This window comes from Rana temporaria, chromosome 9, assembly GCF_905171775.1.
Source record: "Rana temporaria chromosome 9, aRanTem1.1, whole genome shotgun sequence".
Lineage (NCBI taxonomy): Eukaryota > Metazoa > Chordata > Amphibia > Anura > Ranidae > Rana > Rana temporaria.
Window position 1 is genome coordinate 133,054,995 of NC_053497.1, and position 27,134 is coordinate 133,082,128.

The 27,134-nt window shown below is 44.8% G+C and overlaps 1 protein-coding gene across 5 annotated transcripts in view; it reads right to left on the reverse strand.

Moving 5' to 3' along the window:
- Positions 1–20,067: 20,067 nt before the first annotated feature.
- Positions 20,068–27,134, reverse strand: part of LOC120914092 — a 181,655-nt gene continuing 174,588 nt past the window's right edge. For all 5 annotated transcript variants that reach the window (XM_040324570.1, XM_040324568.1, XM_040324571.1 and 2 more), the window contains exons 14-17: positions 25,755–25,988; positions 24,137–24,355; positions 21,898–21,975; positions 20,068–20,499 (exon numbers count right to left, since the gene is read on the reverse strand). In XM_040324570.1, the coding sequence (XP_040180504.1) occupies positions 20,339–20,499; positions 21,898–21,975; positions 24,137–24,355; positions 25,755–25,988 (692 nt within the window). In that variant the 3' untranslated portion in view covers positions 20,068–20,338. The remainder of the gene's footprint in view (positions 20,500–21,897; positions 21,976–24,136; positions 24,356–25,754; positions 25,989–27,134) is intronic.

Genomic DNA, 27,134 nt, shown 5'->3' on the forward strand with positions numbered 1-27,134 from the left:
TACCCCTCCCATCGACCAAAGAAAGATGCCCCCCATGAGTGTGGAATGTGTGAAGCCTCATGGCAAGCAAGAGATGTAACAAGAGAAGACTATATGATGATGAGCCAATCAGATGTACCCATATGAATGATGCTTGCTTATGTCACTTTATGTCTATAAAGCTGTGATACCAATAAAGCTCCTCCTCTTTGTGGGTTGGAAGGCATGGAGGTATGTGGTCTGAAATATTGTATAAAGTCTACAGGCTTACTTTGCCATGAATTTGGTTCAGAGGCACATTAGGTTATGCCCTGGAATTGTGCCAGGGGACGTCTATATCAACATGTCTAGTAACAAATTCCAACTCAAACCGGGAATAATTTTCACCCACAATGGGGGAGAATACATAAGCAAAAAAGTGGCCTCATATCTAAAGAGACAAGCAATAGTACACCGGACAACAACATCAAACACATCAACGTCAAGAATGACCTACTGAGCAACATTCAAGAGCAAGGTGTTATTGGCATTCAATACTGCCTGTCAGAGGAGATGACTTGATATTGTACTCACCGAGCCTTTATTGAAGGATTGTCATAGTTATTTCCAGAAGAAGCTAAATATAATTTGACAAAGCACATGCTGTTGAGAAGGGGTGTTGGAAGAACAACAGCAATCTACTTACATACTGTGACTGTGTATATGCATTATACCTATCTATCCAGCATGTGGCACTGTAGTATAATAGTGTGTTATTCTATGGTAAAGTAATAACAGGATGTTCTGTCTATGTTAAATACATGTACTTGTAAATCCCTGTTTCCTGTGTCATGTTTCTCCTTTCTGTAAGACATGCATTGCTAATCCTCCATGAAAGTAAAGTCTTCATGCTTCCAAGTGCATGATTCAATAACCTGCTAATGCCTTCTACCAATCTCATTTAGATCTCCCATCTGATATGAAGTAGGAGGGCCTGTCTGTATCATGGATATGCAGTAATGTTTGTCTGTCAGCTTACCTCCTCCATGTGTTCACCTTAGAGGCCATTCACTCTCACCTGGCTGCTTAAATAATCTCTCCTCTAGCAAGACTCCACCCCAGGCCCTATCAGGGAACACTATATTAACCTGTGCACTGCAAGCCAGCCGTGCTGATCAACGTTGTTTGTTAATCATTGTGTGTTTGGGTTCCTGCTTGCCGTGTGCTACATTTAGCTCTGTGTACCGATCTTGGCTTGTCCCCGACTATTCCTGTTTGCTTGTGACCCTGACCTTTGGCCCGTCCTTTGTTTATCCTGTCTGCTTGTAGCCCTGACCTTGGCTTACCCCTCACTATCTCTTGTATCCTGAGTGGCTGCTTCCCCTTTCTCCTCTATGCCCTACGGAGCGTGAGCCAGGGGACTCTGGGGGCCGCGACCTGGATTCAGTTGCAGCTAAGGCCATCCTCACCACTAGAGGCTCTGGTGAATACCTGCTTGATCTTAGACTCCACGCCCCGGGGAATCTTGGGCTCAAGCTTCCTGTGGGATCCCTTTTTGTGCTCCAGTGGACCTGCCTCCCTTATCCACTCTGTGTTCCATCCGTAGCAGTCTGCCATAGGGCTCACTACCTTGTGGTGCACTCCTGACTCCAACGGGGTGCATCTGTCATCTGGTCACAGGTGACCTGACAGTCTGATTTGATACAGACTAAATGGATTGTTCAGGTGTGTCCTTATATTCCATAGTTCTGGTCAATATAAAGTAAATTACACAGAGATTGCATAGTGTATGGCAGTGGCGCCTGTGTATTGTGAGTACCTGAGTATTGTAAGTGCCTGTGTATTGTGAATGACAGAGTATTGTGAGTATATGAGTATTGTGATTACCTGTGTATTGTTAGTAATTGAGTATTGTGTGTACCTGTGTACAGTGGTGGCTGGTGCTCAAAAAATTTTTTGGGGGGGGGGGGGCGCAGACATACTGAATAAAAAAAAAAACATCAATTGCAGCCCCTGTGCCCATAAAACGCTGCCTCTGTGCCCATCAAACTCTGCTCCTGTGCCTATCAAATGCTGCCACTGTGCCCATCAAACGCTGCCACTGTGCCCATCAAACGCTGCCAGGGAGCCCATCAAATGCTGCCAGTGTGCCCATCATATGCTGCCACTGTGCCAAATGCTGCCAGTGTGCCCATTAAATGCTGCCAGGGTGCCCATCAAATTCTGCCAGGGTGCCCATCAAATGCTGCCAGTGTGCCCATCATATGCTGCCACTGTGCCAAATGCTGCCAGTGTGCCCATTAAATGCTTCCAGGGTGCCCATCAAATGCTGCCAGTGTGCCCATCATATGCTGCCACTGTGCCAAATGTTGCCAGTGTCCCCATCAAATGCTGCCAGTGTCCCTATTAAATGCTGTCAGTGTAACCCTTGCCCGCTCGCTGTCTTCCCGGCATTTAGCCTGTCTTGGTGGGGCAGCAGGGTGATGGCAACGAGCTGGGTCCTTCATGTATCCTGCGGTCACTTCTCCACACATTTTCTAATGTCCCGTCAGGCGCCAGACATAGAGATAGCCAGTGTGGAACATATTTCAGTGGGTAGTATTGGGGACATTAGTGGTAGGTTGACTAAAGCACCTAAACACATGGTAAGTATAGTAACAAGTCCTATTTGCAACCCCAGAACACCCAATAAGGAGATAGTATGCGTCTGGAACAAAAAGATGAGGTATGTTCCCTAATGCCCAGAGTCTGGTGGACAAGGTGGGACAACTAGAGCTGCTACTCTATAAGGAGGAGTTTGATTTTGTGAGACCTGGTTTAACAGCTCTCATGATTGTCTGGCAACTATTCAAGGGTATTCCCTATATTGCAGGAACAGGGAGGGTAAAAAAGGGGGAGGGGTATGCAGGGCCGTCTTTAAAGCTGATTGGACCCTGGGCAAAAAATTTCTTGGGGCCCCTTCCATAAAAATTTGCTCTCCACCTGCTCCGAGACATACAATAAATATCAGCTAGACTTAAAATCATTACTGTATCAGATCAGGTAGTGATTGCGATTAGTTGCCAGAGGTTACAGTATATCATTACCACTTACTGACTGGTTGCTAGAGGTTACAGCCAGGCCCGTCACTACAGGACAGGCAAAACAAACAATTGCTTGGGGCCCCGAGCTGACCTGGGGCCCCCAACTTCCCCTTCCCAGGCTGTAGCATGGCCGAGCTCCTTTTCCTTCCTCCTTGAGTCCTGTCAGTCTGGCTGGGTAACGAGTGGTACAGGAGATTCACTGAGTGCTCACTTCCTTTCAGTCGGGCCAGGAACACAGGAAACTGAATCTCCTGTACCGGGCACTATCTGATAGGGGACTGGGGACCCATAATGATAGAACACCAGACTAAGAGGAGGAAGAGGAGCTCGGCCACGCTACAGCAGCAGCCTACAGGGAAGAAGGGGAGGTGAGAATAGAAAAACATAGGGACTGGGGGGGGGGAGTAAGAATATGGGTGTAAAAAATGAGTGTAGCACTAACGTAGGCTTTGAGTGCGGGGGGGGGGGTGCTTGGGGGCCCCCATTTTACTTGGGGCCCCCAAATTCCTTCAAATGGCCCTAGTTACAGCACACATTACGGCTCACTGATTAGTTGCTAGAGGTTACAGCACATGATTTTTTCTTGTTGATTGGTTGCTAGAGATTACTGTACAGTAATACTGGTCACTGATTGGTTGCTAGAGATTACAGCACATCATTTCTTCACTGAGGGGCATGATATACATATGAATGCCACCTTTATTTATATAGGAATGCTGTTGGCCTTAGCTATTTACATATGAATGCCGCCACTATTTACATATGAATGCTCCCGTTATTTACATATGAATGACAGTGATTTACATGTAAAGACAGGGTCTGCAGGTGGGTCATTTTTAAACAACAATAGGGCAGCATGAGATATCAGGACACAGCACAGGACTAAAACGTTGTAACAGGATGACCCGTGACACTCAGAGACTTTGTGAGGATGGGGGATACTCCTGTGTCAGCGTCACTGATAACTCTTGGGTCGAGTCCACCCTGTGCCCTTTGGGCATGGGGTGGCAAGTGAATCATAATTCATGTATTACATGAGATGGGACATAAATAATAATTCATGATTGCAGGATCTTGAGAGATTGCAAGTTGTTGGTTAATTGTGACCCAACCAGTCAATAGTGACTCATCTCTCTGGATAGCCTGTTGACATGTTAATTGAGTCAGGCTTCTGGAAGACATTTCATTGTCCATTGTGTAAAGGTGTTAATCCAGGTCTGCTCCCAGACCTCTAATTATGTATGCTAAATACTGTTTATGTGTGTAATGTACTTGTCGGAGACAGAACGTCTGTCTAGGGATGTGGATTGAAAAGAGATCATTGTGTGATGGTGTTTTGTTTGAGTTCTGTTAATGAAGCAATGTAATTAGATCATGATAATTATAGGCCGGCGCCGACATGTTTAGTAATTAGCTCAAAGAATGTGATTGAAGCCCCCCCAAGGTGTGATGTGTGGGTGTGGACAGTTTGATTGTTTCTGTGATTTCTGTGACCTGTTGTACTGCATATAAGCAAGCTGAGAAACCATTAAAAGTTAGTTCATATTTTGACGCAGTAACAGAGCTTGTCAGTCTCGTTATTGAGGGAATTCTTATGGAATGGATTGGGTCCTGTTGGTTGGAGTGTCGATAAGCTGTCTTGGATGGGATGGAAGGTCGTAAACGGTGGTGACCGTTACTAACGTCAAGGGAATTTAAACTGGGATACTTGGCAAGTATGTTGCAGCTGCTTTGGGCCCCACAACAATGACAGGGTCCAGGGCAGCTTCCCCTTTTGCTCTGCCTTAAAGACGGCCCTGGGGGTATGCCTGTAAATCAAGAATGATATACAGGTGAATGTGAGGGATAACATCCCTAATGGAGCAATGAAAGAGGTGAAATCCTTATTGGTAGAGTTACAAAGGGAGGAAACCAAGGAAAAGTAATACTGTGATTATGCTATAGGCCCCCTAACCTGAGGGAGGAGGGGGAGATAGGCCTCCTATCACAGTTTGGAATGGCGGCAAGGATGGGAAGTGTCATTATAATGAGGGATTTTAATTATCCAGACATAGACTGGGCAAGAGAAACCACTCAATCGTCTAAGGCTCGCCATTACCTAAATGTCTTAGAGAACAATTTCATGGGTCAGATGGTAAATGCACCAACAAGAAACAATGCATTACTAGACCTACTGATTACTAACAATACAGACTTGATCGCAGATGTAGAAACATGGGGCAACTTAGGAAACAGAGATCACAGGTCAATTCGTTTCAGCAAAAATCTCACAAATAGGAAGCATAAGGGGAAAACAAAGACACTAAATTTCAAAAGATTCAACTTCCATTTGCATTTGCGTGGCAAAAATATGAATGCAATCTACTCGCTAGGGGGAGAACCTCTGTGGGAATCCAGGATAGAAAATGACCTGGGGGTCCTAGAAGATTATAGGCTCAGCAATGGCATGCAATGCCAAACAAAGCCAATAGAATATTGGCATGCATTAAAAGGGAGTTAACTCCAGAGATAAAACTATACTATCTAGTACTATATTATCTCTAGTACTATCTTACTATATATTACATCCTCCTCTGGACTGCGTGCACCAATTTGTGTGCCTGAGCACACCCTATCACCCTGTGCATGGCCATTTTTTCCCCTGCTTCCTGGCACCTCCTGTCTCCCTCCCCCATCACAGTGCTGGCAGCTTCCCTCCTAGGATGTTTTAGTCAATCAGTCAGAAAATATTTAATTTACCGGCCCTTCCTTTTCTGAATAAACACAGTGAGTGATCTGTACCGGTGGCTCCTGTGTTCATTCTTAACTGAAGCATAGTAAACTATGGTGACCATCATTTAAAGCATCATAATCCAAAATGGATGGAGGAAAGGCATGTTTAAGAGAAAAATAAATTGTAGACTATTGGAGTTATAAAAATGTATGTTAAAGCTTAATTCCAGCAGAAATTTGGAGAGAATTAACATTTCTGTCAGGATTTTATTTCTGTCTGTGATACCATTGTGGATAAATTCCCACACTTCCTGTCCCTACAACACCTATACAGGAAATGGATGTCCCCATTGGAGAGATTTTCTAAAAAACCTGACATGGGCTCCCAACTGTCCCTAATTTAAAGGGACTGTCCCTGATTTGGAGCAATGTCCCTCTGTCCCTCATTCTCCTCATTTGTCCCTCATTTTGGTCTGATCTATATACTTGTATATAAAATGCACTTTTTATCTATCAAAAAGTGTTTTCCAGCGCTAAACCTTTCATCTGATTTCTAAATTGGTGCATTCATAAATTCCAAAAGCCAATATAAATGAATAGTAGTGGTAAAAAAAAGCACTTGTGGGTTTACCCAATCTTGTTTTTTGTACAATTCTCCTTTAAGGGGGCGTGGTCAGGGGGTGTGTCCTATGCTGCATACTTTTGCTGATAGGTGTCCTTCATTCCCATCTCAAAAAGTTGGAAGGGAATGGCTATATAACCTTTTTCACACTGTCTGCTACAAAACAAATAATTTTAGATGGATTTTGGCTTTAAGAACTGTTGGTCTACAAAAGGGAGAGAGAAAATGCTTTGTTCATAGCAGCCAATCACGCACTTTTAACCGCTTAACACCCGCCCGCCGTCAAATGACGGCGGGCGGAATACCCTATTGTTCTGACAGGACATCATATGACGTCCTGTCATTTAAAGCCGCTAGGGGGCACGCTGGGAACACACTGCACGTGCCCGGCACCCGCGATTGCCCAGTAACTGAGCTGGACCGTGGATCTCTGTGTGTAAACACAGAGCTCCACGTTCTGTCAGGGAGAGGAGACCGATGCTGTGTCCCTTGTACATAGGGACACAGATCGGTCACCTCCCCCAGTCACCCCCCTCCCCCTACAGTTAGAACCCTCACTAGGCTACACCTTTAACCCCTTCCCCGCCCCCTAGTGGTTAACCCCTTCCCTGTCAGTCACATTTATACAGTAATACATGCATATTTATAGCACTGTTCACTGTATAAATGTGAATGGTCCCAAAAATGTGTCAAAAGTGTCCGATGTGTCCGCTATAATGTCGCAGTCCTGAAAAAAATCCCAGATCGCTGACATTCCTAGTAAAAAAAAAAAAAAAAAATTATTATAATTATGTCCCCTATTTTGTAGGCAATATAACTTTTGCGCAAACCAGTCACTATACGGTTATTGCGATTTTTATTTTTTTATATATAAAAATATGTAGAAGAATACGGGTCAGCCTAAACTGAGATATTTTTTTTTTTTTTTAAATGGGATATTTATTATAGCAAAAAGTAAAAAATATTGTGTTTTTTTTTCAAAATTTACGCTCTTTTTTTGTTTATAGGCCAAAAAATAAAAACCGCACAGGCGATCAAATACCACCAAAAGAAAGCTCTATTTGTGGGAAAAAAAGGACGTCAATTTTGTTTGGGAGCCACGTCGCACGTCTGTTAAAGCGACGCAGTGCCGGAAGCTAAAATTTTGTCTGGGCAGGAAGGGGGTGTATGTGCACAGTAGGCAAGTGGTTAAAAATAAATGCTCCATACAGACCTTTATTCTACACAGTCAGGTCACACTCATTGGTAGAGACGGGATCCCTATTGGAACTTTGGAGGTCTAGGAAGTACATGGGTGAGCGCGACAGTTTGATTGTATGGGCCAGATTCACAAAGACATACGACGGTGTATCTCCTGATACACCGTCGTATCTCTGATTTCTCTGATTTCCGTCGGTCGTATCTATGCGACTGATTCATAGAATCAGTTACGCATAGATATGCCTAAGATCCGACAGGTCTAACTGTGTTACACCGTCGGATCTTAGGCTGCAATTCCAGGCCGGCCGCTAGGTGGCGTTTTGGTTTATTTACGCGAGGAATATGCAAATGAGGAGATACGCCGATTCAGAAACGAATGACCGCCCGGCGCTTTTTTTTTTTACGTCGTTTGCGTTCGGCTTTTTCCGGCGGATAGTTACCCCTGGGTCTATGAGGCGCAGCCAATGTTAAGTATGGCCGTCGTTCCCGCGTCGCGATTTAAAAATTTTACGTTGTTTGCGTAACTCGTCCGTGAATGGGGCTGGACGCCATTTACGTTCACGTTGAAACCAATGACGTCCTTGCGACATCATTTATCGCAATGCACGCTGGGTAAATTTGCGGACGGCGCATGCGCTGTTTGATCGGCGCGGGAACGCGCCTGATTTGAATAGTACACTCCCCCTAGCCGCGAATTAGAATTCCGCCGGGGGATTTACGATACGCCGCCGCAAGTTTTGAGGTAAGTGCTTTGGGAATTACCCACTTGCCTCAAAAACTTGCGGCGGCGGATCTTAAATCAGATAGGTTACGCGGATCTAAAGATCCGCTAACCTATGTGAATCTGGCCCTATGTGTTTACTGTGTAACGAGTAAATGGCAGGTCACCTCGGTGCAGATATTCTGGTCCCTGCGTGTTTCAACAGGGCTATTAATTAGTATGGAAATTGGAATCCTTCCTCAGTGTCAGGGAGACCGATATAGATATTTGGCAGAAACGGGCAACCTAATTTAAAGAGCACCTGTACTATAATAATAAACACAACTCGGCTATAGAGGAGAGACTTTGGAGTTGAAGTTTTTTCATTGTGTGCTGTGTGCAGCTACCATAGCAGTACTAGGAGGTTAGGTTGTGGCAGACATCACAGAATGTGTCAGAAAATTCTCATTTTCCCTAACCTCTTTATACCTGCCAAACCTATAAAGATAGAGATTACCAGTATTAAGGCAGGGCTCAAAATTTCAAGTCCTGAGCTACTACCCAGGCCTTAAGGGTTACTCGTCACCAGTTGCCCCACCCAACCCCTACCCTGCCCCGATCCTAATTCCACCCCTAAACACGTCCTAATAAATTATCTCATGAAATTACACTTAAATGTTTTATGCAGAATTAAGTTACAGCAATAAATATTAACAACTTTATCAGTGTCCATCAGTGAAGCCTCACCTGTGCCCATCAATGCAGCCTCACAAGTGCCCAACAATGCAACCTCACCAGTGCCCAACAATGCAGCCTCACCTGTGCCCATCAATGTAGCCTCACCTGTGCCTAACAATGCAACATGACCTGTGCCCATTAATGCAGCCTCACCTGTGCCCAACAATGCAGTCTCACCTGTGTCCATCAATGCAGCCTCACCTGTGCCCAACAATGCAGCCTCACCTGTGCACAACAATGCAACCTCACCAGTGCCCAACAATGCAGCCTCGTCTGTGCCCAACAATGCAGACTCACCTGTATCCATCAATGTAGCCTCACCTGTGCCCATCAATGCAGCCTCTCCTGTGCCCAACAAAGCAGCCTCACCTGTGCAGGGGAAGAGAGAGAATAGGACTGCCGGCTGGATCATCACAGAGTAGAGAACATCGCTGTAACAGCTTTCATTTGAATTGCCAAGTGTTCCCAGCGCTCACCATCACATACAGCCCTGCCTCCTGGCCCGGGTACTTTGATATGCGTCACACGTCCTGGCATTGGACTTGTGTTCAGTCGATCAAAGTGCCCAGGCCAGGAGGCAGGGGCTGTATGTAATGGTGAGCGCTGGGAACACTTGGCAATTCAAATGAAAGCTGTTACAGCGATGTTCCCCACTCTGTGATGATCCGGGCGGCTCTCACTTCCCCATGGCAATCGCTGGGAGAACGGCTTTCATTCAACCCTGCCTGCTGGCGGTGCTCACCCCTCCTCCCCCACTCCGAGGCTTTCCCACACTTTTACCGGCAATCATTTTCAACTCGCAGAATGCGAATAGGCAAGCGGAAATTTTGAGGGCTGATAAAGGGTTAACTAGTGTGGGGTGCAGATCTTAGCTGGTTATGTGCCTTTAAGTTCTATTAGATAGATGGATGGATGATAGGTAGGTAGATTGACCGATAAATACATTATAGGGTGTGAGAGATCACAAATAGGCCTACTGGTTAACCACTTGCTGATAAGCAATGTAACCATACGCCGCTGGATTTCAAGTGGTTATACCCAGATGATGCATGCAGCTGTACCATTTTTTTTACAGCTTTTTTTTACAGTTGGCTCCCTTGTAAAAGCAATCCTAGAAGCTAACTAGCGGCTTGATTGCTTATACAAGCAGCCTTCTGTGGTTTGCTTGGACTCTCCTGTCCCACCAAGATGCCCTGAGCGACCAGCCTGCATATCCGCCCGCTGGTCAGACAGCCAAGCAAAGCTGAGAGCGTCTGGCTCTCCGCTATGCTAACCCGGAAGTGATGACCTGACATCACTTCCTGTTTTCCCGGATGTCAACGGTGCCATTTGTAAAAAAAAACAAAAGCATTCAAAAACACTGATCTTGTTGTTTTGAATGATTTTAAGGGCAGAGGAGGGATTTGGGATCTTATAGAGTACCTGTGCCTATTGCTATCACAAGAATGTTTACATTCCTTGTGACAACAATAAAGTGATAAAAAAAAAAAAATTCTAGCAAAAGATACTGATTGTTACATGTAAAAAAAAAAGTGCCAGAAAAGGCCTAATGTTACTAAAATATCCTGCAAATGATATCTATTTTTGCTGCTACCGTGTTTCCCCGAAAATAAGCCTGGGTCTTATATTAATTTTGGCAACAAAAGACACAGTAGGGCTAATTTTCAGGGTAGGTCTTACCATGTAATGTGCTGTCTTTTCTCCCCCTGCCTGACAGGAATCCCCAGTGTAAACAGAGTTAAAATGCTTGTAAAACCCTTTAATCCACTCTATTACAGTAGTATATAATGTATAATGTGTGTGTTTCTGTAATATAATTGTGCCAAATACCTTCGTTCAGCACTTCCCTGACCCGCCGGAGCTCTCTTCCCCGCAATTATATTACAGAAACACACACATTGTACATTATATACTACTGTAATAGAGTGGATTATAGGATGTTACAAACATTTTAAACTAGGGCTTATTTTCGGGGTAGGGCTTATATTGCAGCCCTCCTGCAAAATAACGCTAGGTCTTATTTTCGGGGAAACACGGTAGTTGGCATAGTGGCTTAGTGGTTAGCACCTCAGCCTTGCAGTACAAGGGTCAGCGGTTCAAATCCTAACCATGAAACAGACCATGGAATTTGTGTGGCTTTCCTCCCACATACCAAGAAATGCTGGTGGCTAAATTGGCTTTATGCACGTGAGATAGGGGCCTTAGATTGTAAGCTCCTTGGGGGCAGGGACTGATGTGAACGTACAAGTGCTGTGCTGTATAAATAAATACAGGGGGATAGATCACTAAAGGTCGGATGAGACATGTTTTATAATATCCTGCACAGAAAATTATTTTTACCAATAGACATAGAGAGATATAGAGATAATGAGTTGGGTAGATCATTGAAGGACAGATACGACAGTTGGTAGAGTTTCCCGCACGGAAAATCTATTTTTGCCATGTACCATCTTTATTTATTTCCTTTTGAAAGTTAAAACCGTCCAGGAATTTGTAGATTATTTTTTTATTCGGTTCCGCCTTGGAGTTTTCCATAACAAACAGCGGCCGTGTGGGGAGACCCTGACCACCCGGGAGGAAATGTTCAGAAGGGGGGGAGGGGTGAGTGGAAAATCCCCCCACGGACAGATACATGGAGGAGCGCGTGATTTACTTCAGGACAGGCTCCGTCTGGGTAGCACATTTTTCTGTACAAGGAGAACTCTACATACTGATATATGCCATGCTATAGGTTCAAATGTGTGCCATGCAGCAGCACTCTCGTGTTTCTGCGCATTTTTATGCACGTTACCATGCGTAAAGTACATACCTTTTTTTTCCGAATTGCACTGCACCAAAACGCATTGGAACGTTATTTACCGTATTTATCGGGGTATAGCGCGCACCCCCTAAAGTTGCCCCAATTCCTGTGGAAAAAAGATTTTTTGTACTTACAGTTTTGGTGTCTTGCGCGGCGGCCTCGTCGGGTCCGGCATCCGTCTGCGGCTTCGGGTGTCCTCTTCGCCGGGTCCGGCGTCCTCCCCGCTCGTTTCCCGCGCCGAGTTTGAATACTGCGCCGACATATACAGAGCGCAGTACACTCGTGTATTGTCGGCAATGCTCGGCTACTCTCGCGCTGACGTCCTGTACGTCCAGGATGTCAGCGCGGGAGGAGCCAAGACTGCCCGACAATACACGAGTGTACTGCGCTCGGTATATGTCGGCGCAGTATTCAAACTCGGCGCGGAAAAGCGGGTATCGGCGTATACCGCGCACCCACAATTTTTCCCTGATTTTCAGGGCAAAAAAGTGCGCGGTATACGCCGATAAATACGGTACTTTGCATTTTGGCAAGTAGTTTCTCCCTCACTTTAGCAAGTGCAGTTTGGGGTGGAGACCAACGCTGTATCTTGCCCTAGGCCAACAAGGCCCAGGCCTAGGGCAGCACTTCGCAGGGGGGCAGCACGAAAAGAGTCCCCGCCGGCTTGCCCTACACTTTTAGTGCAGTGCGAGTCTAATGAGGTGGACTGGGCTACAAGACAAATCGGTCTGGTGCCCCCAAAGAGTAAGGGATGGTTATAGCCCCTGTTATTTAATTTTTTTTGCCATCCGTTAATTTCCCTTAATTTCCTGCCCCATAGCCAGACAGGAAGTAAGAGGAAATCTCTGAAGATGAAGGGAATCCCCCCACCCCCCGCAAGACCCTCAGAAGTAGTGTCCCCACTGGAAAATTTCAGGGCAGGTCAGGAAGGAACAGGAAGGGGTGTGGCCTTGACAGAAAGGGGTGGATCATATTTAAATTAGGGGTTGCACGGGTTTAGTCAGGCCTAGGGCAGCACAAAACCTAAATACACCACTGGTGGAGACGTTATGGCTGTAGCCAGGGCTGCTGCTAGAAATCACGGGACCCCATACAGCCTACCTGCCAGCCCCCCCCCCCCCCCCCGGCTGAAAGTGATTGAGGACAGATTTATCAGTCCCTTTCTCTGCAACTTCAGCAGCACAGATGAATGAATAGGAAGCGCTGCTCATTCACAAACTAAAGCATAGTAAACACAGTTATGAATGAACACAGTTTACTATGCTTCAGTGATGAATGGACACGGGAGTGATTGTTACTGTTCATTCAGAAAAGGAAGGGGCCAGAAAATGACATATTTACCAGGCACACAGGGGGGCCTGGGCAGCAGATGGAAAGGTACATGTGCTAGTACCAATGCAGGCTCAGCCGAAGAGGAGAAGCCGGCAGTGCTGCAGGGGGAGACAGAGGAGGATCAGTGTCTGCAATAAGGCAGTACAGACAGCCCTCCTGGTACCCAGGCTCCCCCTTTTGAACTGATGGTGCCCGGGCCCAGTACAGGAGGGCTGGGTGTACTGCCTTATCAGCAACCCTGGCTGCAGCTATACTGTGGATGTTTGATTAAATTACTTGGAAGAGCAGAAATCAGAGTGCGTCTCTCCTTCATCATCTAGTTTCTATGAAGGAAGAGCGATGATGGGCTTCTTTGAGCGGAATCCTCGTCCCCCTGCTTCTGTAGCATGCAATCCTTACTTTTTAACTGCACATCAGGCTGCATGACCCTCGAAGGGATACAACCATGTCATCTCTTTTTTATGAAGACTCTTTTATTGGCCCATACACATTTTATTTTATAGTCAGATTGTATTCCATATGGTGAGCTTTAGAACAATTCAACAGATACATTTGTTGCGCTTAGTATTGTGCTGGAGGATCAAAGCACGCCATAGATTGTGTATTTAAATTATAATATTGATATATTTTCTATGGATTTAAAAAAACAAGAGATGTTTTTTTTAAATCCATAGAAAATATATCAATATTATCATTTAAATACACGATCAATGGCGTGCTTTGATCCTCCAGCACAATACTAAGCGCAACAAATTTATATGCTCTGGGCTGGATGGCAAAATGCCCCAAGAAATGATTGTTTAATATTGGCAGTGAGGCTAGCCAACACAGCTGCAGTCATAATAACATGCAGATGCTGCCCTCTACAGGACACTGTGTGTATTACCATAAGCTGATGTCATAAAGATCTTCGTAAAGAAAACCAGTTAGGCCCCTTTCACACTTATACGACTTCAAAGTCGTGCGATTTTGCCGCGATTTTAGATCAGTACAACTTCGACTTTGCCACAACTTTGGCATTAACCAATGAAAACATACATGGTGTGAGGCAATTCCTTTTCCTGCCACCGCAGTTGTCTTTGCTGCTGCGGCAGTAGCAGTGCATGAGGAAGAAGAGGAGGAGAAGCAGAGGCGGAGAAGACGTCGATATTGGGTATATCCCATCATTGCCAATCGTGAAGATAGGGGTCAATTTTGGGTCCTCCATAATGAAGAATGAAAAGAATGCTGCTTACATTGGTGGTCAGTGGGACGAATATCCCTTACATTGGGGGTCAGTGAGAAGAATGCTCCTAACATTGGTGGTGAGTGGGAAGGATGTCCCTTACATTGGTGGTCAGTAATAAGAATGCTCCTTACATTGGTGGTCAGTGGGAAGGATGTCCCTTACATTGGTGATCAGTGAGAAGAATGCTCCTAACATTGGTGGTCAGTGAGAAGAATTCTCCTCACATTGGTGATCAGTGGGAGGGATGTCCCTTACATTGGTTGTCAGTGAGAAGAATGCTCCTTACATTGGTGGTCCGTAGGAAGAATGTTCCCTTCATTGGTGGTCAGTGGGAAGAATGTCCCCTTCATTGGTGGTCAGTGGGAAGAACGTTTCTTCATTGGTGGTCAGTGGGATATTGTCTTTGTAGTTTATCTTGTAGTTTATCTTGTGTTTGTAGTTTGGGTCACACAAATCATAAATAGCTGGGCGCTCACTGATAAATCGAATGATTTGCTCATTATCGAGGACGTCTCTTTTTTTTACCTGTTTGGAGTACATTGTTCCTGAGGGAATAACCAGGAAGTGAATGTGTGGTGGAAAAATGTGTTTGAGAGGGGCTACTATGCTGAAATGAGAAAATGACACTGGCAGTGAACCTGTAGGGGGCGCTGAAGGGGTTAAGTGTGACCTAGGGAGTGCTTCTAACTGTTGCTGTTCCCAATGACAGGGAACAGATGATCAGTGACATGTCACTAGGAAGAACGAGGAAAGCCATGGGCTCTAATAGGCTTCCAAATAGGTAAACAGCGGGCGCACTGCTGTGCATTTGCTGTTTACACAGTGTTGCGTTAGGGCAGGGGTCTCCAAACTTTCTAAACAAAGGGCCAGTTTACTGTCCTACAGACTTTAGGGGGGCCGGACTGTGGCCAGCAGGAATATTGTTTTTTCCGGCATCAGTGAGAGTAAACCGTTCCCCACCTTTGGTATTAGGGGGAGAAATGTCCCATTGGTGATGTCAGTGGCAGCAATCATGCTCCATTTCTGGAGTCAGAGGACAAAATAGGGTCTCGTATTAGTAGGATGAATAGTGCCCCAAAGGGCCGCACTTTGGACACCCCTGCGTTAGGGAATCGAATAAATCGCTTCCCTAACACTGACCCGCCTCTCAGCCAATCTGGTGCACCGGGTCTGGTTACCTGTCACCCGATTGGCGCTATGATTGGACGCCTAACAGGCATCCAATCATAGCAGAAGAGGACGGGAGAAGACATTGAGCACTCGGAGGGAGCGCGGAGGACAGCGCCGACACGAGACAGGTAAGTGTTGGGCGGGGGGGGGGGGGGCAAACTGGTGGCAATTGATGGGGCAAACTGGTGGCAATTGATGGGGCAAACTGGCGGCAATTGATGGGGCAAACTGGCGGCAATTGATGGGGCAAACTGGCGGCAATTGATGGGGCAAACTGGCGGCAATTGATGGGGCAAACTGGCGGCAATTGATGGGGCAAACTGGCGGCAATTGATGGGGCAAACTGGCGGCAATTGATGGGGCACACTGACGGCAATTGATGGGGCACACTGGCGGCAATTGATGGTTACAGTAGCTGTGTTTGATGGCACAGTGACGGCAGTTTATGGGTGCAGCGGCGGTGCTTGATGGGCACAGTGGCTGCGTTTTATGGCACAGTGGCAGCGTTTTATGGCACAGTGACTGCGTTTGATGGGCGCAGTGACTGCGTTTGATGGGCGCAGTAAAGGCTGCAATAGATTTTTTTTTCAGTTTGTATGCGCCCCCCCAAAAATGTTGAGCACCAGCCGCCACTGGTTTCTCCACACCTCTATTGCAGCAAACAAGGCAGTTTCTGTGATTTGTACTTTGATGGTTTGGAAGTCATACACATATGGCCTGGAGACAAATCCCAGGTCAACAAGTGACAACACATCTGCCTCATGATATCACAACATGTAAGAGCATAGAAGGGTGTGACAAAACTGAGTGTAGTCTAAAATACCCCCCAACCAGGGCCGATCCGCCCTATAGGCTCACTATGCAAGCCGCTTAGGGCCCCCCTGTGGAGGGCCCCCTAAATTACTAGAGGCCCCGTCTGGTGAGAAGTCATTTTTGGCCCCTCACCCCGCTTCTCAACTCGCTGGCTGCATGGGAGAAGAGGTAAGAAGTCAGCACCCCCCCCCCGCTTCTCACTTTAACGTAAGATGTCATAATTTCCGACAGCAGAAACACCCCTCCCCCCACCCGCTTCTCAACTTTAATATTTTCTTTAATGTGATTTTCGGCAGCCACCTGACGACCCCCCCCCCCCACCCACCCGCTTCTTAACTTTTAATGTAACAAATTGTTAATCAAAGAGCAGTTTAACCCAACAAAAGTCAAGTTTTAGTTTAAGAATTGGTCACATTTATGTCAATAAAAACAAACACAATTTTTAACACATAAAAAAAAAAAAAAATATGCATTTGTAAATCAATATCCTTCTGTAACAGAGTATAAGTGCAATGTAACCAGCGTCAGGGATGTGTGGAGAAGTCAATTAAAAGGTTGACTATGGATGGTCAGCATAAGTAAAAGAGTTCCTAATGACATTTGTGGAGAAAACCTTCCGGTGCTCATTTAACAAAATAAAACTAAATGCAACTAAAATAAAAAGTGGTAGCAATATTTTCCAAGACAAAGGTGGCTTCCTGTCTAGTAACCCCATCAAAGAATACTGCCAACTGTCACTTTAACCTGAAATGGCAGCTACCATAGGCCAGTAGACTGCACAAAAAAAACTTACATCAGTGGGCCAGATTCAGGTAGATCCACGCAATATTTGCGTGGGCAAAGGGCAACGATTTTTGCTCTGTGCCCACGCAAATATTTTGATATGCCCGCGATTCACGGAGCAGTAGCTCCGTAAATTGCGCGGGCGCTATGCTAAATAGCCGGGCGTAAGGGCGCCTAATGTAAATAATCCCGCCGGGGGCGGGAATCATTTAAATTAGGCGCGCTCCCACGCCGAGCGAACAGCGCATGCTCCGTCGGGAAACTTTCCCGACGTGCATTGCGGCAAATGACGTCGCAAGGACGTCATTTGCTTCTAAGTGAACGTGAATGGCGTCCAGCGCCATTCACGATTCACTTACGTAAACGACGTGAAATTTAAATTTCACGAGCGGGAAGGGCGGCTATACTTTAGCATTGGCTGCCCCTGCTACAGCAGGAGCAACCTTGCGCTAAAGTCGCCGTATGGAAACTCCGTACCTTGCGTGCGCAGGGCCCGCGCAACTTTTGTGAATCGGTGGTAGTATGCAATTTGCATACTATACGCCGATCACAATGGCCGCGCCCCCTAGCGGACAACGCAAGAATGCAGCCTGAGATATGAAGGCATAAGGAGGCTTATGCCTGTCATATCCTAGGCTGCAGTCCGCGTAGCGATGTTCCTGAATCAGGGGCATTCGCTACGCGGGAGCAAAACAGCGATTGCGCCGCGCAACCTATGGTTGCGCGGGCGCAATAGCTTCTTGAATCTGGCCCAGTGTTTTCTTTTGGGTATGTTTTTTTTTGTTCTACTTGAATGTTATTAGGCAGTTCTTTGACACGGGGTCACTTGTTTGTGTTGGATGGATTGGTAAAGTGCACTTAGCTATGGGTACCATTCAATGATGCCTTAGCCATGGGTCTTCAAACTACGGCCCTCCAGGTGTTCAGGAACTACAATTCCCATCATGCCTAGTCATGTCTTTGAATGTCAGTGTGTTACAATGCCTCATGGGATGTGTAGTTCTACAACAGCTGGAGGGCCGTAGTTTGAGGATCCCTGCGCTTAGCATTCACGTATGAGCTTATACAGATGTGAAATTCATGTTATGTTGACCAATCACCTGCATTGGCTGAGCACCATGGCCTAATTGCACATGATTGGCTGTGTATATGTTTTATGGGAGGCATATAGAAAAGCATGGCTTGTCAAATACAAAGGCACCTTAAAGGGTGAAGTACCTATGATAGCAGTTTTTCATGTCCTGTATGTTACATGGCTGCATGAAGACATAAGTGGGCTCAGGAGAGCTACCGCTCTACTATGTCCTCATCATCTAAGTAAAATACAAGTTAAAGGAAACCTGTACTGAGAGAAACACAGCTACTTCCTTTTGGGAAATTCTACAGGCTTTCTGTAGCATAAATACTTTCTGAATGACTGATGCCTCGCAACACACGACCGGTTTTCCCGACGGGAAAACTGCGAGGAGAGCTTTTGGCCGGGAATCCCGGCCGTGTGTATGCTCCTCGCAGTTTTTCCGACGGTAAAACTACCCAAAAAAACGTCGGACATAAAAAAAAAAAAGAGAACTAGCTCTTTTTTTTCTCACCGGGAAAACCGGCGGACTTTTACCCGTCGGTTTTTCTCAGTTTTCCTATGGGGAAAACTGTGATGGAACATACACAGGGCTGGGATTCCCGGCCAAAGCTCCATCGCAGTTTTCCTGTCGGGAAAACCGGCCATGTGGAGGGGGAAAGACTGCCCAAGCAGGTTCTCGGCTGTCCCCTTGGGATTTCCTATGGGAACTTTTCCCGTCGGAAATCCCGCACGTGTGTACGGGGCATAACTGATAGCAGTAACACAGAAGACCTGACCCTTATAACCATTCTGGGTCAGACTCAAAAAGCAGACTGGAGTATCATGATAGCCAGGTAACTCGTATTTTGGGATAGAGGTCCGAAATCTCAGTATTTCAGAGGTTTTTTTTTCTACACAAAATTTGAGGTATTACTTGTCTTTATTAAACTTCAGGATAATAATGGTAGCAGGGAATTAAAGGGGTTGTAAAGGTTTGTTTTTTATTTTCTAAATAGGTTCCTTTAAGCTAGTGCATTCACTTACTTTTTCCTTAGATTTCCCTTCTAAATTTTTTTTTTCTTTTGTCTGAATTTCTCACTTCCTGTTCCTCCTCAGTAGCTTGCCCCCATCATCCAAGCCGATCTGGCTGGGCCTTAGTCAGTGTGCTCGCCCCCTCCCTTGGGAACACAGCGTCTCCCCACAGGGATGTAGTGCCAAGGGAGGGGGCAGGCACGCTGACTAACCCCCAGCCAGAACGGCTCGGATGATGGGGGTGAAAGCTTACTGAGGAGAAACCGGAAGTGAGAAATTCAGACAAAGAAAAAACATTCAGAAGGGAAATCGAAGGAAAAGGTAAGTGAACCAACAATGCACTAGCTTAAAGGAACATATTTAAAAAATAAAAAATAAAACCTTTACAACCCCTTTAAGATTAATTTGGTGAATCGGAGTTAAACATTATATACTATACAGTTCTGAAAGATAAAATCTGGTCACAAGATCTCCAAGTTGAGGCGAGGGAAGCTTAATGATGTAGACTTCCATACACCAGATTCAGAGGCCTTCAACTCATGAGTCAGGCCCAGCATCCTTCAGCTTCATGTGAATAGCTGTCCTATTGGTCTACACATCTAATAAAGATGAACAATTAGGAGATATGGTGTACCGGAACTACCAGGGGTACAAGAGGCACCCTTTTTGCTGCCTTTTTTTTTAGTGGCTCAGACCCAATCATCTATGACACGCTAAGGAAAAGGTATGGGCACACACAGCAACAGAACTGCAAATTAATGTACCATGGGCAGGTCATAAATAGTAAGGTCGTAGTTTCCCCAAATTTGTAATAGGGTTATGTTATGTAGCCGTATTAGAAAAAAAAAAGTAAAACACCATTAGCATCCTTCTTTAAGTGTAGTGGTGCTTAAAACTTCATTAAGACTGATATTTTTTAACCATATAAAATCCCTGTCCCTGTATGGCATGGGCACCATATTATATTATCTTGTTCCAGGGAGGGTGAGAATTACATTCATCTGAATCCAGGAGAGGGCTCACTCTATCAGTAGAGGAAGCCCCCACTTAGTTCGAATTCTGGAGGGTGTTTGGCATAATGAAAAGAGATAAAGATTTCCTGGTCCTCGATCACTTCTTCTTGGGCAAGACGTTATCGTCAAAGTATCCTTTATTGGCGATGTTTCCCGCAGGGTCATAGAAGCCAACGGCAATGTACATCCCTTTATTGTCTGTGCTCAGGCCAAAGCCAACTTGATTGGAACTCTTCCAGATCATCTGGGTGAAGTTACCTGGAGACAGAAGAGATCAGTGAGATGACGGAAATGGATAGTCATTTTTAGAGGGTTATCATAGTAAGCAAGCTGTACAAGCAGATCAGGAAAGGGTTGAAATTGACGCACAAAAATCTCTTTTAAAGTGGATGTGAACCCACTCTCATCCTTTCTACTGCCATAGTGTTGATCTATAAGGATATAGATGCATCCTGCATGTATCCTTACCTGTCAAATGTCTCCCCTCTGTCTGTTATAAGAACTGAAAAACTGCAGATTCTGTGGGCGGGTCTGTTGTCTGGAGCTCTGTGGGTGGAGTCGTGATGTCAGTAGACTCCCCGCCCACCTTTACACTCCCCTTGTCAACATGCATTTTTTCCTGTGTATTCCTTAGACTAAATTCTGCTATGATCACCAACATCCAGTCAAAATCCAGAAAAGTAACCACATGAATTCAGAAAAGGAGTGGGGGTGGGAATTAAAAAATAATGCCTTTCTCAGGCTAGTGCATGAGATATGTAAATCACCTGTCATTTACAGCAAGGGGGAAGAACAGACAAAATTTTTCTCCTGTTAGTCCGTTTACTTCACTGGGAAAAAAAAGGATTGCAGAGCTGGATTAACTTTGTGGCCAGACTGGGCACAGATGATAGGAAATATTTTACTCTACATTGTGACAGCAAGAAAAAAAAATTGGGTTTACATCCACTTTAACCTAAATCAGTGGTCTCCAAGTTATGTCCGGCCAGCTAAAAGACTTTATCTGGCCTTCAGCTATGGTCAGACGCATATCTTCAATGTGCCAGACTGAGGATTAAGGTCAGGAGAGGCTGCCTATGGACTCTGCTTTAACCCCCCTCCATACTACACCTGGATCCTGTAAGGGGGTACTATGATGTAAGCAGGACTCTGATGGGGACCCTGATTTAAAAGAGGATCCAATGGGGACCCTGACATCAGGGGAGCGATAATGGGAACTCTGATTGAGACCCTGATGTCAGGGGGACACTAAAGAGGACCCTTATGGGGAGCCTTTTGTAAAAGGGAATATAATAGGGACCCTGAAATCAGGGGGGACTATAGGCACACCCCGATTGCCCCATACCCATTAGCATTATTGCTCTGTGCGCTGGCAGGAAGATGGGAAAGATCTCCCTCTTACTGACTCTACCATAAGAAGTGTTTACACATTTATCTTTCACTGTGCTGGCAGGGAGATCAATGAGCCGCGGTCATATATATGTAGACACACACACGTGTTTGAGTTTTAGGGTGCACACTCTAATCGGATAGGCTGCACACACCTATAGGGGGGGGGGACTATAATGAGGACCCTGATATAAAGGGGGAATGCTAATGTGAAGAGGACTATGATGGGAACTCTGATGTCATTTTTTAAAGGCTTTCATCACTTACCTGACCCACTCTGGAATCCGGGAGTGCTGAAATTATACTTTGTGATCTCATTGTACCAAGACTCAGCCACTTCTTTCCCTGAAATGCAGAAACACATCAAACATTTATTGACCCGCTTACCTTAAAGTAATAAGTCATATTTTTTCTTTAAAATAAAAATGATGTTATTTTACCTGCTCTGTGCAATGGTATTGCACTGAACGGCCCTTTACCTCCTCTTCTGGAGTCCCCCACTGGCATTCTCCATCCCTCCTTCTTATGAGTGTCCCCATAGTAAGCTGTGGGGGCACTCATGTGGATGTGCTCCTGAGCCGAGCTGTGTGCGTCCACTGGTACACACAAAACGCAGCTCTGCTCTGCCCCTTGTTCCCTCCTCACAGAATTTGGCTGACGGCAGAAGAAGCCAATGGCTCCTGCTGCTCTCAGTGTGTCCTGTAAATTAGAGTCAAGTTGCACACAGGACAGTGCTGAATCGATAGATGACCCAGGTAAGGGATTTAGGGACAAGGAGCGGGAAAACAAGTACTGGACCGTATTTTCCCTTAATGTATTGAGGTTAAAAATGTTACCGGAAACCCCAGTTGCGTCAGAGGGGGCGGAGTAACCTGTCCACGTCAGGGGTGGCCCCGTCCTCGATTATAAAACAGCTGTCAGACGGGTCGCGTGTCATTCGGCCGGGAGCCTCCTATGGAGGCGGTATCGTTTGGCTGGAATTCATTAATTTTTTTTTATTAAAAGGATTTATCTCAACCATGTGTGTGGGTTTTTTTTTTCTTTTCTTTTTTCTCACCTTTTTGGGTGAAATGGTATGGGTACAAATACCCTGTTACCAATTCACATGGGAGGGGGGTGTCATCTGGGGGTTAAAGGGGGCTTCCAGATTCCGATAAGCCCCCCACACACAGATGCCCACAACCACCGGGCAAGGGTTGTGGGGATGAGGCCCTTGTTCCCACATTACATACCCCCACTGTGCCATCACTTGCCCCCACTGTGTCATCACTTGCCCCCACAGTGCCATCACTTGCCCCCACAGTGCCATCACTTGCCCCCACTTCCCCCCCCACTGTGCTATCACTCACGTTTTGCAGCTTCTGGCTTCCAGGCCGATGACAGTCTCTGTCTGCTGCGAGCGTCCATGATTTGAAAGCCGCGCCTACTTCTCAGACTGTCCTGTGATAGGCGGAACACAAATCTTTCCAGCAGCGCCTCTGTTCTGTGTTCCGCCTATCACGGATGTCCTCTCGTCCGAGGATGAGAAGGCATCCGTGATAGGCGGAACACAGAACAGAGGCGCTGCTGGGAAGATTTGTGTTCCGCCTATCACAGGACAGTCTGAGAAGAAGGCGGGCTTTCAAATCATGGACGCCCGCAGCAGCACGGAGACTGTCACCGGCGTATAAGACGACCCCCGACTTTGGATGCATTTTTTTGCATCCAAAAAGTCGTCTTATACGCCGGAAAATACGGTCATTATTTTCCTTTAGAAATGTCATTTTGTGCAGGGACTGTTGTAAACACGGGAAACATGTGCTACTTTACAGGCATACTATACACACACACCCCAGGTGCAAAATTTAAAGGAATATTTCACTTTTCTTGTTTCACTTTAAGCATTATTAAAATCACTGCTCCCGAAAAAATGGCAGTTTTTAAAACTTTTTTTGCATTTATACATGTCCCCTGGGGCACGACCCAGGTCCCCAAACACTTTTTATGACAATAACTTTAAAATTAGCACTTTTAATTTCACGTGTTCAACAAACTTTTTGCCTGTTCGCATGTTCTGCTGCGAACCGGGGGGTGTTTGGCTCATCCCTACCAAAGACATATTCTTTTTATTGGATATGTTTTATAACAGAAAAGTAAAAAAATATATATTTTTTCAAAAACAAATTTTATTTTTTTCCGTTTATATCGCCAAAAAAAAAAAAAAAAAAAATAGTAGTGATCAAATACCACAAAAAAAAAGCTCTATTTGTGTTAAAAACAATATATACATTTCAAATGGGTACAATGTTGCATGGCCGCACAATTACCAGTTAAAGTAGCTTAGTGTTAAATGGCAAGAAATGGCCAGGTCATGAAGGGGGTAAAATCTTCCGGAGCTTAGGTACAGATCTGCTTTACAACCATACCAAAGCTCTATACAATGACCATACACACCAGTACTGACACACTCAAGGGGCAAATTAGTACTTTGCCAAATGGAACCACTAGCTGGACTTTGAGCACTTACCTGTTGGCAGACTAGTGTCTGTGCCCCAGCGGTACCAAAGGTTCTCTCCATGTTCTGAGTCACTGTTCTGAAGAGCACGCATCCCAACCAAATGGTCAGCCCACTTCTGTGCTTCCTGCATCAAGGACGTGCTGATCTGCAGTGCTCCTGAGCCATGCAGGCGACGGTACTTGTTGTGCTCATTCAGTAGGTCTTTCCGGAATGTTTTTAGATCTTTTTCTGGAAAAAATCATAAATTTGTCATTTTTAAATACATAGTAGTATACAGAAACTGAAATATCAGCCAGTTTTGGGATCCAGGCATCCCTTCCAGACAGTACAGCCAGGTCTTGCAATCACTACACACCACACTGCATTTAAAACTATATAGCCTGTTGTAGGAGCGGGCTCAGCTTGTGACTAGTAAGAGAGCAGGAGTATACTGATGAGGCCATCACTCTGCTCCTACCCTCATGGTCACAGATAAAGCAAGAGTTTCGCCTCGTCCTCATCCAGTATTGTGCTGCCATGCAAGGGAATTAGGGGAGGCTATTATCAAGAAATGTCACATTACTTATACATGTTCTATACAACTTTGTATGAAATTATTTTTCTAACAAAAACTGAAATAAATGTTTTTAAATCAACTAAAATTTAGAATGAGTATTGGATGGGGGATCGTGTTTAAAAATTCTGGCACAATCCTCTATATAAAGCAAATATGGAAAAAGAGATAAGCCCTGTGGAGATTATGGGAAATGGGGATTTTTGAGTGCCGGAGTCAATGTAACAGAAAATATATAAATAAATACCGTATTTATCGGCGTATAACTTTAAAAGGGAAGTTTCATGGAAAAAACTTTCCACAGCCCCCTGCGTATAACACGCCTGCGTATAACACGCAGGCACAGTTTACCCTCTATTTTCAGGGTAAAAAAGTGAGTGTTATACGCCAATAAATACAGTAAATAAATAAAAAAAAACATAAAATCACATCAAATTGATTTATAAAAAATTATTAAAAGAAATGGCAGGAGTGTAAGCGCCGTGCAGAGATACCAAATACTAGACAAATGTCTGCTACAACTATCTGTGCTTGACTGAATGGTACGAGGTGTATGGATCAACATGTTTCGCCCAGAAAGAGGGCTTCTTCAGGATCCACCTTGTAATGTTTACAGAGCTTAAAACTCAAATGGTAGAACATCAAATATACTCAATTGTATGTTGAAAGGCCAAAAGGTACAATGATCAGAATCCATATATAAATCTCAGTTGTAGAGATAAAACCAAAGAAGTTATGTCGCCACCTAAGAGTCATTAGGAAAGTAAAACGTAATACAGAATGTTGATTAAACTTGGATCCCATGGGACCACTAAGGGAATATATAATCACAGTGTCAGTGTTCAGTGGATAAATGGTCAATAGAAAGAAGTGGCGTGCACACATTCCACGTGAGAGGTACTGAAAGGTGATTAAAAAAAAAAATATATATATATATATATATATATATATATATATATATATATATATATATATATATATATATATATATATATATATATATATATAAAATAATAATAATAATAATCATAATAATGTCAGGCATTTGGGTACCATTACTGTTTTGGTCCATACCTGGAATTGCAACAATGCCGTTGACAGCGGAGTCCTTCACAAAGCCGTCTTCATCATCATCGTCGTCGGTCACCTTTGATCCCCGCTGTAGAACGTTGCGGGCATAGAAGCCAGGGTTGGTGATGTTGCCACATGGGTTGTACTGGGCCACCACAATGAACATTCCCTTCCCACTGGAAGCTACACCAACGCCAACCTCCTTGGAAGTCTTCCATACCATCTGCGTGAAATGCCCTGCAACAAGGATGACAAAAAGGTGTCATTTACTAAGAATTTACCAAATACAAGATGGGAATTTGGGGATTTAGGAGAAGTTTCCTATTTGCGTAATGAAGCAGGCCTGCTTTATTACACAAATAGACTTCTGATTAATTTTCTGGCTAGAGGACGTCCAGCATCATATTGCACATTTTTCATCACATTATTGTTCTTGGCCTGTCCCTTTAAAATGCATTGCACTTATTTATTGTATTTGTATTTATTTATTTCTGGTACATATATAGCACCATCAATTTACACAGCGCTTTACATATACATTGTACATTCACATCAGTCCCTGCCCTCAAGGAGCTTACAATCTAAGGTCCCCTAACTCACATACATACATACATACATACATACATACAGCACATACTAGGGCCAATTTAGACAGGAACCAATAAACCTACCAGCCTGTCTTTGGAGTGTAGGAGGAAACCGGAACAACCCGGAGGAAACCTACGTAGGCTCAGGGAGAACATGCAAAGTCCAGGCAGGTAGTGTTGTGGTTGGGTTTTCAACCAGCCCTTTAGTTCTTTCAATCATGGAGTCTCCACATGTGTACATTACCTAGGCATTTTAATATTTGTATTACTTCTCCCTTGAGCCAGACTGCTGCTTGTGGGCTCTTTGAGAGGAGTACTGAATCAGGGTACTGTCATATTTTCAGGAAGCTATGTACAGCAACTGCCTGTCTCTCCAGGCAGCCATGATCTGCCTGCATTGCACAGATAAGCACGGAGACCCAGTAAAGATGTCATGGAGTCTAATATAAAATTATCTAATAAAAATAGAAAACTTTTATTCAAACATTATATTAGCATGTTGATGAAGGGGATGGGGGGAGACCAGTATTGGATAGAGTGGGGGAGAGTTAGGTCCTCTGTCAAGTTTTTATTGGTGTCTGAGTCTGATCCTATTTTTGTACTGGTGCCCATTGTCATCAAGAAAGAAAACAACAGAAATCCAAAAAGGGGGAAGGGGAAAACTTCCCATAGAGACATCTGCTCTGGGAACAAAACATTTTTTTTGGACTCTAGATACACTTTAAAACTTTAACTTTGTACTGTCAACAGTAAAGTTCAAAGTATTGTGCCATAAAATACACTGTGCACACTGCAA